General features: G+C 42.3%; 1 protein-coding gene across 37 annotated transcripts in view; it reads right to left on the bottom strand.

The window, feature by feature from the left end:
* NRXN3 (neurexin 3) overlaps window positions 1-19448 on the bottom strand; it is a 1742415-nt gene that overhangs the window by 563479 nt on the left and 1159488 nt on the right. For 2 of the 37 annotated variants that reach the window (XM_024925384.4, XM_008961006.7), the window contains exon 1: window positions 15181-17430. The exons of 32 other annotated variants lie outside the window; for them this stretch is intronic. In XM_024925384.4, coding sequence (XP_024781152.1) covers window positions 15181-15427 — 247 coding nt within the window. In that variant the 5' untranslated portion in view covers window positions 15428-17430. Of the gene's footprint in view, window positions 1-15180; window positions 17439-19448 lie in introns of those variants that run through there. 3 more of the 37 variants (XM_008961005.7, XM_024925387.4, XM_008961004.5) reach the window with 2 other exon arrangements.

Here is a 19448-nt window from a genome sequence, read left to right as displayed (position 1 = left end):
ACTAAAACTGATGTTTTTAAAGGGCTTACTGAGTATTGAGGTTAAAATGCTAGGTGGGAGCCCATATTTGTGAAGCATCTATGCCATTTATTCGTCCATCCCTTTACTCAGCAAGGTTTATGAAAACTCAGTCTTTGCTAGTCGCTGCCTTAGGTACTGGGAGTCCAACCATGAACAAGATCAGCAAGGTCTCTGCTCTCAGAACTTTCATTCTAGTGGGTTAATGGAAGCAATACACACATAAGGAACTGTAACAGAGATATTCAAGCTACAGTGAAAACAAAACAAGGTGGTATGCTGGAGAGACATTTGAAAGAGTGCTTTTTATTTTATTTTTTTAATTTTTTCATATAATCTTGATCCTTCTAAAAGAGTGCTTTTTAGACTGGGTCATTAAGGAAGGGCTCTTGAGGGGATAACATTGAAGCTGAAGCCTGACGTATAAGAAGAAGGAGTGGCCATACAGCAATCTGGATGAAAACATCCCAGAGAAAAGGAACTGATCAAATAAAGGCACTATGGTAGTAGCAAGATTGATATATTCAAGGGGGGAAAAAAAGGAAAAAGAAAAAGATGAAGGCCAAGGTAGTCAAATATGTTAGGAGGTGAAGTTGGAGATACACAGGGGCCAGATCATAAAGATAAGGGGCCAGCCTTTGTTCTGAGTACAGAGGAAATGACACGAAGAGCCCATGGAAGAGCGGCATGATTAGACTGGTGTTTCAGATGGATGGATCCAGTGGTGAGGGAAACATGGACAGGAGGGAAAAACAGAAGCTAAGGAAGGTCCGTTAAGGGAGGTTGTCACCACTGTTTAGGTGATATGGTTGAAAATGCAATAGAGATGGAAAGGATAGATCTAAGTATCATTTTAATGAATTGTAACCACACTGTAAGCCTTTGGGGACAAAGCTCATGTTTCACATTCCAGTTCAGAGCATGGACCAGTGCCTTGCATTGCTCATCATAAGTACTCAATAATAAAGTATGAATTCCAATGCATTTCTTTTGCAAACACTCCTCTCTGCTGTTTACCTATCCTTCTTATACTGAAGAACACAGAAATTCTGTACAAGATTCTAGGTCATACAGGGTGATGTAATAGAAGCTGGGTAGCAGTTTTTGCTCTGTCACTTAATACTTGGATGACTCTGATCAAGTCATTTATGCTTCTTTGGTTTTGATTACATCAGCTTAAAAAAATGGAATAAATAACAATCATACTACCTGTCCTCCTACCACACAAGGCTGTGCTGTGGATCAAATAATTACCGTGAATTTTCTCGGTAACACTGTAAAGCATTCTATAAATAACAGTAATATTAGAGGGATATACCCAAACTACATCAACCACAAAGGGAAACTGGCCAAAACTTTGAATACTGATTTCATGTGTTGTATCTAATATTGAATGAGTTGATAACATACCCTTTCCTATGTAATAATTACTTGAGTTAACATACTACGTTATTTACCAAGTCATTGATTTAAAATACAGAACACCTAATGTGTGTGAGAAAATATGCTAGGTATCTAGGGGAAATAAAGATAAAATAATCACGGAAAAACCAAGCGTCCTTCCTTTTAGTGTCATGCTCCTAAACTGCAGCACGTCCCTCAGATACTTCCTCTTTATGGACAGGTTGTACACTTTTCTTTTTATGACAAACCATCTTCAGTCAAGAGCTCCTTGGGTAGTTAATGGTGTCTTGTGATGATCCTTAAAACTCTCCTCTCATTTTACTCTTGATTAAAAAGAAAGCAAGCGTGGGATCTAAGCTCTTGACTGATTTACACTTCAATTTAATTTCTCTCTTTCTCTTTCCTCTTTCTTTTCACTGGATAAAACCTTCCATGTAATTAGGCTCAAAAGCTCTCATCAAACAGTTTGATTGAACTGCAGCATGCTGAATTTCCCCTCTAGGCTGCTGGGGCAGAGAGAAAGCAGGAGACCCCGTGAGGGGGTGACATGCCTGACACGGAGTGGGAGCTGCACTCTGGATGGTAATTACAGGAAACAGTGCGAGTGTTTGGAGTATCTTGGTTGTCATGCTGCTCTCTGCTCCTTCTGTGCTCATTTGTTACCCAAGTGGTGCTGGAGACAATCCCAGTCTCCCAGTCCACAGCAAAACAGATGACACCTGGAAAGCTTGAGTGCTAACATTGTGATGCAGTAGAAAGAGACTAAACAGCGAAGCTGAAAGCTTGCACGTTGCCCTCGCCTTGCCTCTAATTTGAAAAGTGTGATTTGGGAAAACTATTCACAAACTTCTGGTCTATTAGTTTTTTTCACATGAAAAATAACTTGATTGAAAAGGGCTTCTAAAGACCTCTTGCAGGTTTCGCATTTGATGATTCCACAAATGCAAAGCAGATTTTGAGTCCAAAGAAAGTCCTTCATCAGAACATTATTTTAGGGGCATGATCATTCCTCAGGGCCTGGGGAACTTGGTGATGAGGTTGTGGATCTATTTCTCAGGGACCAATATCAAGTTACTTTGTGAAGGGAAGTAAAAGGAACTATCTCAGGATTTTCTGAAAGAGAGTTCTTAATAATAATTAGTTTAACCAGTCTTTAATAGCTAACAGTTGATGAGGTTACCAATACACACACACATAAAATGGCTCCCTGGCATGGAAAAAAACAAGAAACATGAAAACACTAGTCATCCCAAAGAAGGGGGTTGTCTATATAAGGCCAAGACTCTAGGTTTACCTTCCTATTTCACATAAAAGCTGTCCTCTCCTGAGATTATTATTGACATGTTGACATGAGCCTGTGACAACACTGCACTGATAAATGATACCAGAGCAGTAAGAAGCAGGTACTGAAACCTCCCTACGTCTGTAATGCACGGCAGACTTAGTTCTCATGTCTGATCTTTACATTCTAAGCTAGGAACTAATTGGGCTGCTATGAAGGTTTTCTGTTACATCGTTTATTTTGGTTCACACATTTACCTACATGTGAAAGCAAACACACACATATTCACTCAAGTTGGAAACCCACTGCCCCTCTTAACATATTCATTAGTTTCACCCTCATATTTAAAGAACTACTACCATATGTATGAAGGGCCAAGATTAAAAGTAGATTCAAGGTGATCTAATAAGATCTGATAAGGGTGAGGAAGTATTTTAGAAATCATTGGAATTTTGCCTTTCGGCATTAATGAAAGATGAATGCCACACTTTTGAAGGCAAAGCTGGCAGGCCACCTCACAGTTCCCTGTCTTTCAGGTGAGAGAATTAAAATCAGGAAAGTTTGGTTGCTTGCCTAAAATCATAAGTTAGGGAGAAAGCCTATCGTAATTACTGGAAAAGAAACTTCCTGAAAAAAAACCAGATTCTTAGAGTGAATTAAACATGAGGAGAATGAAGCACCAATGGGCTTCCTTGTCAAAGGAGAGGGGGTCCCTCACTCATGGGTCCTTGATTGAAGATGTAAAGATGTAACCATTCATTGCTAGCAGATTCTGGAACTGGTGTGAGTTTCCAAAGGCTGTTTTGAAAAGCCTCTCCTACAATGTAATAGAATTTGTGAATCTAGGGAAGCGTTCTGATTAGTTGCTTTCAGTATCCGGGAACTGTTCTACATTTGCACAGATTACCTGACCTAAGAGTTCAACAGATGCTATAGGCTAACTGCTTAGTAAGTGGAAGAACTTGAGTGAGTTGCTTAACCCTCTGGGGCTCAGTTTCTGTTCCCGTAAATTCATGATAACAATAGTGCCTACCTTGAAGGATTGTCAGTAAAGATTAAATGCAGTAAGCTAAAGTATTTGTTAGGATACCTGATATGAGGTAGGTGTTTACCTGTTTAGAAAATATTCTGTCTTCATAATTTATCCTGTATCTAGGTAGACCCTAAGAGGTCCTTTTAAAAATGGCCCAGTATTCCATTTAAGAATACCACTTTGAAATTTTTTCCCACCATTCAGGTAACATTTCATAAATACTGAAATTTTAAGAGCATTTATGAAATATTGTACTGTTTTCAGTATAATTTCAGTATATACTTATAGGTAATATAAGGCACAATCAGGTTGGGTATTTAAGCAGTTTGAACAGGACAGGTTCAAACTGCTTAAATACCCAAACTGATTGTGCCTTATATTACCTATAAGACCTTAGGCAACTGACTCAAACTTTCCATGCCTCCGAGTCTGCCTCTTTAAAGTGGGAAAACGGGCTGGACATGGTGGCTATGCCAGTAATCCCAGCACTTTGAGAGACCAAGGTGGGAGGATCACTTGAGCCCAAGAGTTTGAGACTGGTCTGGACAATACCGCAAGACCCCATCTCTGCTAAAATAAATAACTAAAACTTAAAAAATGGGAAAACAACTCCACCTACTTCATGGGAGAATTAAATGAACTATAACGTTTATAGAAATGTCAGGCATATTGAAAGGCAAAAATGTTAGGCATAATAAAAAGTGATCAATTGCTATAATAAAAACCAAAGTAGATGTTATTGTCATTTTTATGAAAATAGAGGTTTCCTATCATCTTGTGTTTAACTTATCTAAGAAGTTTGTTTTAAGAAAAGAGAACATTCAAAGGTGCCCATTCCATTATGCAGAGATATTGATTCAATGAAAAAAGATATATAATAATTGGCTCCTGGAAAAAATAAACAATAAAACTTTGGCTATCCAAATCACAGGATCCTCTCTCTGCCCAAATAATTCATGAGACCAAATTCTCCCCACAGCTGAGTTTTAACCCTTTAATCATCTTTTCAAACTTTTAAATGTATCAGAAAGTGGCTAGAATGGACCCAAAGAGTCTGACGAGGTTTTGCTTTATCTGTGATCCAGTTGTTTTCTTATAAGAGACTTTCAGCTTTTATTAAAACCAGGGTTTCAAAGCAATTGGAGTTCCTCTATTAGTTATCAATTGTAAAGAAGCCGCAATGCTTTTGCTGCCTATCACCGCTTGCTCATGATAAATCTGGGATTTTAGGCCAGGAAATTAAATGACCCATAGACGCATTTTTAAAATTTTCAACCAGCGTGGTGGCTATTTTTTTTTTTTTTTTTCTGGAACCACCAGAGCAAAACCCAGCCTGGGGAATCTCTTTAGTTCCTCTTGCTACCACATCCATGAATATGTCTGCTATGCTTATGCATTTCTTCAGGTCTTGCATGTTCTTCATTAAATGAGTTGACTGTGCTGCAACCTCAAATTTTTGAAAATGCTCATGTCACTTTGGTGTTTGGGGTGATTATTTCTCCTACTTGTTTGAGTCTCTGCAGATAACCAGACTCTGCCTGTCTCCTCCTCCTTTCCCTTCTATGACACCACAGATGACAAAGGTGCTAAGCAAATAGATGTTAAGTAAAACACCAACGTGGGTTCAGTTTAATACCGTGCTCTATCAACCCGCTCTATTGCCTAGCAACGATGGTGGCTCACCCCGAGTTCATTTTCATTTAAATGTGCCACACAGAAAAGCAGCCTAAATATATATCGTCAGTTCTGAAGCATATAATCTGTAAACTACAGGAACAGGCAGATCATTTCCATTAGTTTTTTATGTAGCAAAAACCACAATTTTCACCCAAAGAGTGCAATTATATTCAAATTCTGAACGACTGCCTCGGAAATAGTTGAAATTCATAGTTTGGGGGAAAGTCACTCAGGAGTGAATACACATGGTTATGTTTTAACATGGGGGGGTGAGAGGAATATTTCAAAACAATAAAAAAGGGATGGCAGGACAGTATCTCAGAAAATGTGGCTTGCTGGTTTCCAGGGGCTTTATGTTTTCATAGCCACTCAATAGCTGGTAAGCAAGAGGTCAGGACTGGGGCTGGGGACAGGTCTTCAGACAAGATCCTGGTCACAACTTCCAGATGAGGAGCAGCAACAGGTGAACAGACAGGCCATTTCTTTCCTGCTTTCTGGCAAGTGACATCCAACCAGGACAGGAAGCATCTCCTTTCACAGAACCCCGAATCTGAGCACTTTTTCACACTGAGGTCTCCTATACAAAGGAAGCCTTCAGAACACACCAAGAAACCCTACCTTGGCACACAAAGCCAGGAACCTATTAGAAGGATTCTCATGATTAATTTTTTTTTTTAGATAGAGTTTCTCTCTCATTACCCAGGCTGGAGTACAATGGCGTGATCTTGGCTCACTGCAACCTCCGCCTCCCAGGTTCAAGTGATTCTCCTGCCTCAGCCTCCTGAGTAGCTGAGATAACAGGCGTATGCCACCACGCCCAGCTAATTTTTTTATTTTTAGTAGAGATGGGGTTTCACCACATTGGCCAGGCTGGTCTCAAACTCCTGACCTCAGGGGATCCAGCCACCTTGGCCTCCCAAGTGTTGGGATTACAGGCATGAGCCACTGAGCCCAGCCAATAATTAATTTTAATGGAAGGCCTGGCAAGTCCAACACTGGCAGAATACGTGCCTGCAGGACATAATCTGGATAAGGGGAGATTTCTCTGAAGAAAGAGAGATGGGGAACAAGTTTGTAATTTGAGAAAGTGTCTTGAAGGACTGAGAAGTAGAGGAAAGAAAAGGCAATGGACTCAGAGTCATGATGTCTGTGCTCCTGACCAGTCCTGACACTAACTGGATGCTCTCAGTTGAGTCTTTACCCTGCCTACCTGGAACATTGAGCTCTCTTATATCTCTAAGTTCTACGAGCCCATTGGTGTGCTTTTGAAGGGTGCATAACTTCCTGTGCCTTTGCTTCTTTTATAAACTAGCATCCCTCCTTTCCTAGTGCAAGAGATTTGATCATGTGGAACCTCACTCAATCATTTATTCATTGATTCATTCATTCAAAAAAAAAACACATATCAAGTGTGAGTGTTTCATCAGTCTGCTCCTTTTATTTACTATCTCCTTGGGTTGAAATGGGTTCAGGCAGATTGGAAAACATTCAAATACTTATTAGGAATTGAAAAGTCTTGTAGATGCTTTTGGAAAGGTGTGTTAGCGTCATTAATCAAAGTGCTTCATTAATCTGTGTACTTGATTCCTGACAAAAGAGCTTGATGTGTTTGTGTAGTCTGTTTCCTGAGTTGACAGACTGTGTGGTACAGCAGAAAGACCAAGAGTTTTCTGGTCACAACCAGGTTTGAATCCTGGCTTTAACACCATGTTAATCAAGCCACTTAACCTCTCTGAGTCTCAATGTTTTTAATTGTAAAATAGTCACTTTATTAGGTTCAAAGGCTAGTGAGGATTAAATGAAGTCACATACGTAAAGCATTTGGAAGAGTACCTGTCACACAGTGGGTGTACATTATGTGTTGGTGTATAACTCAAGCAAGTCTCTCTCAAAATCCTAACTGTAAATAGAAATAAACCATTTCCTCTTTATAAACCCAGTTGCTAGTCTGCCCCCTGCTCTGATATGGCTAAACACAGCAGAACATTTTAAACACAACATAGAGCTTCTTTCTAGTATTATTAAGGTGCGTTTAAATGAAAGCTGCATTCTTCCCATCTCAGTGTGACTGCACTGAAGTTGGATTGTGGGCTTTATAACATCACAGTGTGCCACTCTGGTACATTATGCTGCTTCTGTCTGAGGGGAAAAGAGAAAACCTGGCTTATGGCTTTGGCATAAGTTATTATGATAGTCAAGAAAATAGACCTATAAAATACTGGCAGACTTGTGGAACTCAGATAGGTTTAAGATGCACAGTGGTGTCTTTAAAGACATACAAATCAGAGACTCATGCAGTTCCAGTGCTGGAAAACATTTGGAGAGATCATCTCACTCAAATCTCTCATTGTACAAATGAGGAAGATATGAAAAGGAAAGTTTTCCCCAGCTATGGTATTAAGGAGCTTTCACACTACATGCCATGCAGAAAACTACAGGTAAAGCCAAGAATATAGGTTAGGAAATCAAGATATCACATAGAATGTCTAAAAGTTAAAAGATGAATATAATTTAAAAATATAATGTTATAATTCAAAGTTACAGAGCTGGTCAGGGAGAAAACTGGGGCAAAATCTATGTATCAGGACCATGTCTCTCAGTAAGAATTCTGTTTCAAATTCAGGCTTCACAAAGTCAATTCTAAGAGTTCTGGCATAATATTGTGCTCCTATCTGCTCTACAAACTTTGAGCCCTAGTAAGCCTAAGAAATTGCATTAAAAGAAGTTCTTCACTTCCACATCCGAAGGTAGTTGTCCCTGAAAACACCTGCTTCTTCCCAGCACAAACCAGATTAAAAATCTTAGTTTACAATGGACACTGAGAACCATGTAGGAATATTTGAATTCTGCACAGGTTTACTGCAAATGGGATCCAATTCTGAATTTCCAAAATGATCTCAGAGTATTTCTTGGAGTCCTCTCTTTTCACTTTACTGAATCCCTGAGCTTCTAAATGATTTGCTATAATGTGTTGGTCCATGCTAAAATTTGCCTGGCATGACTTTCTACCTAAGCAGACCATTACCAAAAATCACAAGCTGACTTTTGTCCCATGCTGTGTTCTAGTGCCATAAACATGAAAATACAGTAAAGTGTTTCTCATCTACATTTACTCAGAGTACTATGTAAATGAAATAATCTCTAGGAGGCAAAAAAGTGTATGTATAGATAGGAAAATGAGGAGAACCAGCAGATGCATGTTCTTTAACCAGTATCTACCAACCAGCAAATGATCAACATTGAAGCTCCTCTTTGTGCAAGGAATTCAAAGAGGGCAGCCTTATCATGAAAATATATCTCAAAATATTTAACCTGTACACATTGGTTTAGAATGTACAAAATACAACTTGTTTAATCTCTCATACAATTTCTGTGATATAAGTATGGTTAACTATTATTATTGCTCACTTTAAAGGTGAAGAAATTGAGTCTCAGTGAAACCAAGTGACTTATTCATTGTGACTTAAGTTCACAATGTTTCTTAGTGACTTAGTTTCTTAGAGACAAAGTTTCTTAGAACCAAAGGTTGAGGTTGAAGGCTATTTCCTCCAACCATAGTTGTTCCCACCTCACCTAACACCACACTGTCCACCAGAACGCCATTATTATTTATCTATTATCAACATCAGCACACATTTTGAGCACAGAAACAAACAGACAAAGAAAGGTATACCCTTTCCCCAAAGATGGAATGCTTTGCTTAGGATTTAGAACAACCAGAGCTTTATATATATTATATATATAAATATATATATATCTTTATATATATTATTCTCTCAATCATCTCACCAAGCTTCATAACCATGTCATGAAGTAGACAATTTACCTCATATTTATATTTTCAGATGAACTTTCAAAAAATAAAATTGAAGAGAAAAATAATGAAACTGATGCCTATTTAACATATTTTTCAATTGAGAAATATGAAAATTGAAAAACGAGAAATTTATACTTAGTTAACCTATTTTTTCTCTTGTTTTCACCAAAGGCTGAGATGTGAAAGTAGTTGGTAATCTGTGTTTCAGGAAAGGCAAAGAGCGAACAACTGTAGTTCATAAAGGAGTCAGTGGCAGGAGTGGAGGGTCTGGGTCAGAAGGGTAGCAGGTCTAGGTAAAGAAAGCTTTAATGTGTGGACATTACAGCATGTGTCTGCAGTCAGACAGAATTAGTCTATGTGCAAATAAAGATCTGGACTCAGTCACAGAAGATAAACTGAGAAGAAAGAAAACACAAGTCTTCACTGAACCAATAGCTGTTGTTTTCCCCGTATCTGTAAACACAACATTACCTCTTAGGGCACTATCTTATGAATTTTGTAAATTGCAACCATTGTCACTGAAGTTTTATTTTTCTGCTGTGAAAGTTTGAGTCCAATGGGTATTCACTGAACAGTACAGCTTTACTTCTTTCCCAATAACTGGGCGGGGGGTGGTGGGGGGCGGTGGGGGGTGGCGCACGGTGAGGAGAAAGAGCATTAGGGGCTGAACTGTGTCTCTTCAAAATTCATATGTCAAAGCTTTATTCCTGGTACCTCAAAATGTGAGTGTATGTGAGGACAGGGCCTTTAAAGAGATGATTAAGTTAAAATGAGGCTTTCAGGGAGGACCCTAATCCAATCTGATGGATGTTCTTATAAGAAGGGAGAATTTGGACACACAAAGACACCAGGGATGCATGCATGTAGATCAAGGTGAGACCCTATGAGGACACAGTGAGAAAACAGCCATCTGCAAGCCAAGGAGAGAGATGTCAGAAAGAACTAAACCTGCTGACACCTTGGTCTCAGACATTTACTCTCCAGAGCCTTAAGCAAACAAATTTCTCTTGTTTAAACCACCCAGTCTATAGTACTTTACTACTTTATGGCAGCCCTAGCAAACTAATACAAGGAGGAAAGTACGAGTAAGTTCAAGATTTATCTTCAGAGATTTGCTTCCCTCCCTGGTCACCCAGAGTTCTAGTAAAGCAAACTTCTTTGGGCTGATAAGTTCATTTACTAAAATGTAAAATGAAATACATTTCTCTTTTAGATTCAAAATCTGAGGTGAAAGCAATCAAGTTATTACTGTAAAATTTCATCCCGCAGCCAGTATCGGCAAGTTTGTGTGTGTGTGTGTGTGTGTGTCTTGTTTTTTGTTCTGATGATCTTATCCCTCCTCTCTGTGATATAGCTGCCCCTACTCCACACCACCCAGTGATCCATGTTGAAAGTCCTGAAGAAATTGACACTAGGATATTATAATCATCCTATGGTGGTCTCTCAAGAACAAGTTAATCTCCAGACCCACCACTCACCAGTGAATTTTAAAGAAGAAAAACAATGCATCTAGAGGAGCCAAAGACGGAGAAACCAATCTAATTAATTCATCACCAAGGCCAAAGATATATAAATCTTATCATTTGATCTGTCAACCAACACTATGAATTATTCAACTCCCTGAATCTCAAGAAGGCAGGCATAAAGAAAGTGGTTAGAAAGCAGCTGGCTGAGCAGAAGAAGGCACTCAATAGATCAAAGCAAAACAAGCCCCCAAGGCTGAAAAAACTTTGGGGGTGGATCCCTGGGACAAGGAATGAGTCCAAGAAAGACTCCAGGATCATGTGTCACAAGGGGGCCCATCACCACCACTTCTGCTAAGATGGTTTGAATAGGACTTTTATACTCCCCCTTTTCACACACCCTGGTTTCTGAGCAAGAGTTCTTCCTGCAAATACAGCGTGGTGTGTTCCCTTTTAAAACTGAGCTTTCCAAGAGTTCCATGTCCTCAACTAGTCCCCACAAATCATCTACAGAGGCAGGAAAGTCTGCTGTTTTATAGAGAATAGCATTTAAGGTACATATAAAACCTTGAATCCTTAGAGAAACCTGCATTTAAACTATAAATACTGAAGCATTTTTTAGGCAGATGTACATTGGAGATACACATATATATATGTATTTTTAGTAGAGACGGGGTTTCCCCATGTTGGCCAGGCAGGTCTCAAACTCTTGACCTCAGGTGATCCCCCCACTTCGGCCTCCCAAAGTGCTAGGATTACAGGTGTGAGCCACCATGCCCAGACACATTGGATTTCTTAAAGGTCCAATGACCTTTAAGAGACAGAGGGAAAAAAAGAAGGAAAAAATATACAAAAGTCGCTTATGTAACTAAAGCTTGGTAAACAAATATATTTTACTATTTATATATCTGTAATCACTAAACTACCTTGCACTTTGATAAAAAATGATATTTACATATGGAAATAAAGCCAAGGATGAAAAGGAACCTGGAGGGATATTTTAAATAACAGGATAATGTAAACCTTCATTTTATAAAGGATATTTTGATTTTGTATTAATTTCGCTTGGTATTTGGATCTCCACCCACTCCTTGCACTTTTTAAAATATGGAAGCATATATATATATACTTTTGCAATTATTCCTAGCTGAACACCACAATGTCTTATTCGGTTCTGTATCTTCAGCAGTAGCCCACAGCCTGGCACAGAGTACGTGCTCAAAGAGTATTGACTGACTGGTGAACAGAAGAGAGCATGAAAGTGGGGTGAGGACTCTAACAGAATGGGGAAGGGCCTACTAGATTCCCATTAAGAAGAAGGTTAATCCTATCCTGAAACACAATCCTAATGTGAGATTTTTTGGGGGCACCCCAGGTAAGTGTGGCCATAGTCTCCCTAATTTACAAAGAATCCCAGCATCCTCTAGGCTGTCCTGGGATAAAGGCTTTAAGCAAATCTATAATATAACCAATTTTCTAAAGCTTGGAACCAAGCACAGGCAAAAGTGTAGGTAAAATATCAGCTATTTGGAGGATTTCTGTTTCTTCCATCTGTCTTAGCATGAATCTCTCTATAGGTCTGGATAGTAGGGAAAGGGGGTGGGAGCACCAACTGATGAACAGCAGCTTTGAGGACTTTGGCTTCTCAGGAAATGGGCAAGGGAAGAGCAAGTGTAGTTAAAAAAACAACAATCTCTTAAGTCCAAAGAAGATTCTTGGACTCAAGGCTCTAGTTTTCTTTCATACCAAAATCAAGGGCATTTACTTTTTCACAGACAATAGAGACTGCTGCCTTTAACTCTGGAATAAGATTGGCAGTAAATCATTAATAACTACCATCAGTCTCTTGGTGCCATGCCTCCTACCACCTCCATACAAAAATATTTTTTAAAACAATTGCTGTTAGCTAGGTCTTTGTCTTGGACTAGGAAAAAGCAAGTGTACACCAAGTAAGAATGAGAAGTGCATTAGCAAAGCTCTGTGGGGTCTTCTGGTCCTTTTAGTTAGAGACGCAAAGGGTCACAGCTTGGGTGCACGATGGGAGCCAGAGGTAGGGATATTTTGTTGATTGCTGCTTCTCTTGATTTTATGCTCAAAAACACCAATTAAATATGCAAGGAGTCTACTTAATACAGATGCATTCACTCTCCAAGCCCCAAATCAATGAGTTGGGACTTCAGGATTGAAAGAGGATTCTGAAGAGCTGAATTCATGAGTTTTCTTATCTCAGCCATGCCAGACCCTGGAGTTCACTGTACTCTACAGCTCTGGTGAGTCTGAGGGCCTTTTCTGGGGTCTCTAGCCATTTACTTACTTTCTTCTTATTTTCCATCACACTGAACCTTATCAGATGTAGGTTAATGAGAAACTAGACTGGGGACCTGTCAAAAAGGTTTAAAGGAGACTGAGCAACCAATCCTTGAAGAAATAAACGAAATAAAGGGTCATGTTTAACCTGTGCAAGGCTCAACCCCTTTATGAGAGAGAGAGAGAGAGAGAGAGAGAGAGAGAGAGAGAGACTGAGACTGACTCTGACTTAGGGACCCTAGGGAAGTACTGCTCTGCAAATTCCATCACTTACTAGTATCCGCTGTAACTGTTTACATCCCGAACAAAAGATATCAAGACCCTGCCGCCCATAACCTGTAATGCATAATCTTCCTCTCCCTGCTGATCATTTACAGTAATCAGCAAAATTTAGCTAATCATCTCTGAGCATTTCCGTGTTTAATTATGGCTATTAGTAACAGTCTCTCTGGCTTCCCCTATCTCCCACTCCCTTTTTTATTTTTCCTGTCTTACCCGCTCCCCCCAGTCCCTCTCCCCCTTAGGAGCTAAGTTTCCATGTCAGTGAAATTGCTTTTTTGGTGGTTGTGGCTCTTTTTTCTCCTAGGTTTGTTTGCTTCTTTCTTTTTTAAGGGAGCCAACACCAGACCCAGCAGGAGTCACAGAGAAAAGAGCCACCAGATCAAGATCAAGCAATCCCTTCTTTTCACCATCCCCCTCCACCAACCTTACAAGCTGCGAGCTGCTTGACAACTCCATCAAATAAAATTTAAAGACAGAGTCAAAAAGAGCCAGAGTATGTGCTGGCATTTTCTCAATGTGCTTCCACTTACACTACAGACAGCATAAAGCCAAAGCTCAGGGCTAGGAGGCAGCAGGAAGAATCAACTTTCCGAATAGGGTCTGGATGTTATCAGTCTTCAAAATACAAGGGCAGGAACCCCCTAGTATGGTTCACGCTCATGTTCCCTGGAGGGCTGTTCCTGCAAACATAAAGCTGCCAAAATCAACACAAATGGCCACGGGTTGTTAATTATATTTTCTGCCTTCTTATATTCGGCTACTTTTCCCTGACCATTACCACACAGGCTACTTTATAACAGTTCAATCAACTTCAGGCTGAAAACCTGATTCCTGTTGTCAGCTATTCCCACCCCACCCCCACTAGCTCCCAAGCAAGACCAGTCTCCATTTCTGTGTCTCCTACTCTCCTTACCATCAGAGCGGGGTGCATAGTAAACAAATTAAGAAGCTCCTTTCTTTAGAACAGTTTACCACAGCAAGCTCCTACCTTAGCTGCAGACATCGCCCTTTTAGAGGCAGCCGGCTAAGAGCTGAGTATCATTTTCAGAGCCATAGATCTCTTCCTTCAATAGCTATGTAAGGAGGGTTGTTTGGAGTAAAACCCATCGTACCTGTATTGTGTGAACAAGCCCATCTCTGCTACCTAAAGATGAAATAACATTTGCATACACGGGGAATCCAAGTTACTATCATTTACACTTGGGTAAATTATAAATGGACTTAGCCTTATCTTACATGTTGCTTCCTGTCTGATAGCAATATTAGATGTGTAGTTTTAGAGATAGCTGCTTTTTCCACTAGATATGTGGACAAACATAAAGCTGCCAAATTCAACACAAATGGCCACGGGTTGTTAATTATATTTTCTGCCTTCTTATATTCGGCTACTTTTCCCTGACCATTACCACACAGGCTACTTTATAACAGTTCAGTCAACTTCAGGCCGAAAACCTGATTCCTGTTGTCAGCTATTCCCACCCCACCCCCACTAGCTCCCAAGCAAGACCACAGCAAAGAAGGGTGAAAGCAAGGTGAATGAATATTTCTCCAAGTACAGCACTGGGACTCACCTGATAAGTTGCCTGTCTCCATGGGGGTGGAGAGAGTAGAAGGTTGCAAAAGAGAGAGTGTGGTGTCTGTGCAGCTACGAATGAGGGAGCTAAGGGGAAAGGAACCCTTTAGAGAAAAGTGGAGATGGCTGTCGGAGGCTAGGGGCAGAAAACACTAACCTTTATGAGAAAGTAGAAATTTGCTTCCTTCACGGACATACGATGCTTTTCATCATTTTAAATTCATTTTTTTTAAATTCCCTTCCCACCTTTGACACTACCTGCAAGGCTAGTGGGTTAGGGAATTGCTATGCCCCATTAAAAGGATAAAGAGCAGAGAGACCTACCGTGTCCTCCTCGAAGGGAAACAGGGGAACGATAGATAGAAATAGGCACTGAGTGATGCTTGCTGCCATGGAAATGGTGCTCGTGCTGAGAGTGAGACCCCGGCGAGGAAGAGGTGGAGGAGGAGGAAGCTACATTAGAAGAACTCCATACAGAGCTGACGATACATCCCCAGAACAGGAACCAGATCCCAAGCGTCCAGGCCGGCCGGCGAGGAGGGCTCCGTCTCGCGTGGATTCTCAGGTGCATGGTCAACGCACGGGACCACTACAGATGGGCAGTTTGAATTCCAGCCAGTGAGGAGTAATGAAGTTCATGATGCCCAAGGGCCCATCATAGCAGGAGGAAGAGTTGCCAGAATTCGGGGAAGAGGGAAGCAATATGCGCTTTCCAAACAATGAATCAGTTAAAAAAAAATACTACTTAAAGAAAGAAAGAAAAAAAAAAGTTAAAAGGCAAAAAGCCCCTTCTCTTTCCCGGAGCTGAAATTTAGAATGCCAGGGTCCTCCCAGGTATAGCAAACCTCCTAGGGAGCCCCGGCATGCCACGCATGTCAGGGGAAGACCGGCGCGGCTTCCTCCGGATCTCTAGGCACCTCGAGTCTGATGACTTAACTGCACACTCCCGGGAGCCACACAGAGGAAACGTGGCAATGAAGGAAGAGAAGGAGGCAGCCCGAACCCAAGTGGGTTCAGGTGAGTTTATCCCAACATCCAAGGAGTTTGAACATTTTTATTTTCCTGTTTCCACTTCCATGAGATGCAATGCAGAACTGCCAGGCAAAAGGGGGCTGCAGGTGGAAGAGTTCTTCGGGTGTTCCTGGGAGTCTCCGCGGAAGGGCGCGAGGCTTTTAACCCTGGGCGTGCTGGACTAGCGCCACGGAGCAGCCGCCGGCTTCCTGGGTTTCCCAACTGGATGAAAACCAGCAGCAGCAGCAGCCACCGCAGCCAGAGGAAGAGAATAAGAAGGACTGGAGGGAAAGAGGAGAGGAGGAGGGACCCGGTGCGGAGCAGCCACCCAAACCAACGTGGCACGGGGTGGAGGGAGGTGGGTGGGCGAAATCAGCGAGAGCGCAAGAGGAGGTGCCCGGCAGGCGGCAGAGGTGGCCGAGAGGCGGGCGGGCGCCTGCGAAGTGCGCGGACCAGGGAGGCACAGGTGAAGTGAAGCGAGGAGTTGGGGAGCCAAATTCACAAATGGGCAAGTCATATGCAAATAGCGCACTCCCGAGAGCAAATCAGTGCAGCCCCAGCGCTCTGCCGAGGGACTGGCTGGCTCCGGAGGAAGGAGGGGCCAGAGCCACCCGGAATCCCGGCCCTCCCCATTCAAGCACAGGCTCGTATACACCCGCGCGAGCCTCCAGCACACGCCGCCCGCCCTCCTCTCGCTCGCGCGGCTCCCGCCCCGCCGTGTGTGCGCGCGTGTGTGACACCGACAGACCGACACTGCGCCTTCTTTATCACCCGTCCCCCGCTCTTCTCCCAGGCGCGTGAAACCAAACTCCAGCCATGAAGTCACCTTCTCACAATTTCGGAGGAAAACTAAGGGCGGCGGCTAAGGCCGAAGTAGCTCCAAATAGAAATAAAAATAAACCCCTTGAGTCAGCGCGAGCGCTGGAGCTGCTGCACGCGGTGGTGCCGCACGCGCGCTCCTCCCTGCCTGGCGGTGGCTTGGGCGACCACTCTCCAGGCGCATGTGTCTCCCGGGATTAAAATGCCCAGGACCCCTCCCGCAGGGCGAATGATGGGAAGCTGAGTCCGGACTCCCAAAAGTGAAGGTGGAGCGGTGGCCTGGGGACTCCAAAGGGTGAAGGGCTCCGTGATTGGCAGTCCTTCCAGAAGGTGGCTGCCACCCCCGGTGGTGGATAGGACACTGTTGGGATTCAAAATCCAGAGGTTATCGTCCGCGCCTGTAGTCCTGATCAAAAAACTTCAGAAGGGGAGAGGGCCAAGTCGGCTGGCTCAAAGAGAAGTGACTGGCGCCTGTCCGGAACTGGCTGCAGAAGGGCTGCCCCAGGTGGGTGAAGTCCCCTGGGCGCTGGGCATCAAAGACAGCACGGTGTTTACCTCACGACTGAACACGCAGGGGAGAGCCAGAGTGGCAGCACCTGTCCTCTGTCGTGGCCATCTGTGACTCCAGGAGGGGACTGACCCAAGGCTCTGCCAGGACACGGTAACACTGTGGACCAGGCGGCATCCACCCCTCCAGTATGTCTCATGCGCAGGAAGGACAAACCCAACAGGCTGCCCTCTCAGGCCAGGTCGTTGTCCACACAGGTCTTGCTAGCTTTGACTCCCTCCTACGATTCACCTTGGGTAAAAAGCCCATTACATTTGCAGGGTGGAAGGGGAGGTGAGTAAACAATACTTGCTGGTTAAAACATGTATATGTTGTATTTAGGAGGCTTTTTAAAAAGGAGCTTATAGCACCTATTATATACTCCACTCTCATTTCAAACCCCCTGAGGATAAAGAACAGGGATTAAGACAGCCCTATTCATCCTTGAGACACCCCAAGGAGGTGTTGAGGAAACAGCATTATGTCTCTCTAACAAAGAGACCAAACCTACAGGTGATTTGCCTTCAAGGTCATACATCAAGTCCATTTCAGAATTTATGGTAGTGAACCGGTATTCTGGTTCTGAAATTGGTGTCCTCCAAAAGCTTCAAGCTGCCCGTAGTAAATGATGCACACAGTCACCCTAACTGCCCTGGCTCTCATTTGTAAGGGTGGTCCAGGATCCACAGCCCCCCAGGAAATGGCCCTCTGACAAGGTCTTCCATACTTTTGGGTGTGCCCCCACGCAGTGTCTTAAACCAGCAGCATGCTCTCAGGGACACCACAGCAAGGGGAAGGGGTGGTTTATGGACATTCCATTGAAACCTCAGTTTCCTCCTCTGTAAAATGAGGAAAATGCCTCCCTCTCGAGGTTGTTGGGGGTTTAAAATGAGAAAATACACACTATCTGGTAGAGCACCTGACAAACAGTGGCAATATTCTTTGTCCACTAGAAAAATAAGCTGAAGCTCTAAAAAGGTGAAGAACAGGTTAAGTACATGGTTAGGGTCTTATGCTATTATTGCTAGAAAAGCCAGAAAAAATTCTTAATATCCTAAATATCCATGATAATTTCCACTCAATTCAACCACTCCTTGATTTAGTCCCCAGATGGATTTCCACTGCACTTTTGGCCTTAAGGCGGCCTAGATGACTCTGCTTACCTCTAATGCTTCAGCTCCATCTCCTGCCAGATGCCCCATTCCTCCCTACTCTCTAGTTCCCCAGGTCTTTCTGCTTTGATCGTGGGAAGTTTTTTCTCATCCCAAGGCCTTTATAGCATTGTTGGCCCCTTCTGTCTGGAAGGCTTTTCCCCAAGATTTTCATGTGATGGGTGCATTTCAAATGTCACCTCCTCAGAGACCCTCTCTGGTCCTCATTTAAAGTTGACCACCACCCCTGGAAGGCATCCCCTCCCATTACCTTGTTTTATTTCCTTGACAGCACTCTCCAGTGTCTGAAATTATTTTATCTGTATACTTGTTCATAGTTTATCTCCTTAAAATGGTTATAAGCTCTCTGAGGGCTGAGTCTTCATTTTCTCCTGTTTTCTGTGTGTGTGAAAAAATAGGTAGCACATCATAGGGGCTCAGTAAATACTGGCTGAATGAACGAACTCAGTGAATCAATTGCCAATCTCATACTCACATTTTCCTTATGCCATTAATTTTGCTGATGCGTTTGTCTGGCTTTAGCAGTGTGAATCCTCAAAGACAAGCTTTTCCAGAGTTGATAAACTGACCACCTACCCACTTACTGTTTTTCTTTTTTTTTTTTTTTTTAATTGGCATTGAGCATTGGAGACTGCTTTGACTTCATTCTGAGGATGTGTGGGAAGCTTAGATGGACCTTCCAATTAATTCTCTGCTACGCAATAAAGAGAAAATAAATCCTTAATGCAGTACAAAATCTGGAAATGCTGCTGGTGCGTCACAGCTGGAACTATTCATTTCACCTGTCATACTTATAATTTATTTATTTACTTTTTGCAAAATGTCAAAAGAAGTCACCGTGAATTTCGGTAAGGCTGATTCCATTTGGGAACACAGTTAAATACTGAGAAGACTCTTCAGAGGACAAATGTAAGACAGGTCTATTTTACTTCTTCCACTACAAAGAGACAACCCCCAATTATCCTAATAAAATGAATGTCCCTCTCCAATTTACCCCACTGTTAATTTTTTCATGTGTTTCTTATCCCTCCTGCCCCTCCCTC

The sequence above is a fragment of the Pan paniscus genome, chromosome 15 (genome assembly GCF_029289425.2).
Source record: "Pan paniscus chromosome 15, NHGRI_mPanPan1-v2.0_pri, whole genome shotgun sequence".
NCBI lineage: Eukaryota > Metazoa > Chordata > Mammalia > Primates > Hominidae > Pan > Pan paniscus.
This window is presented reverse-complemented; position numbering and strand designations above follow the sequence as displayed.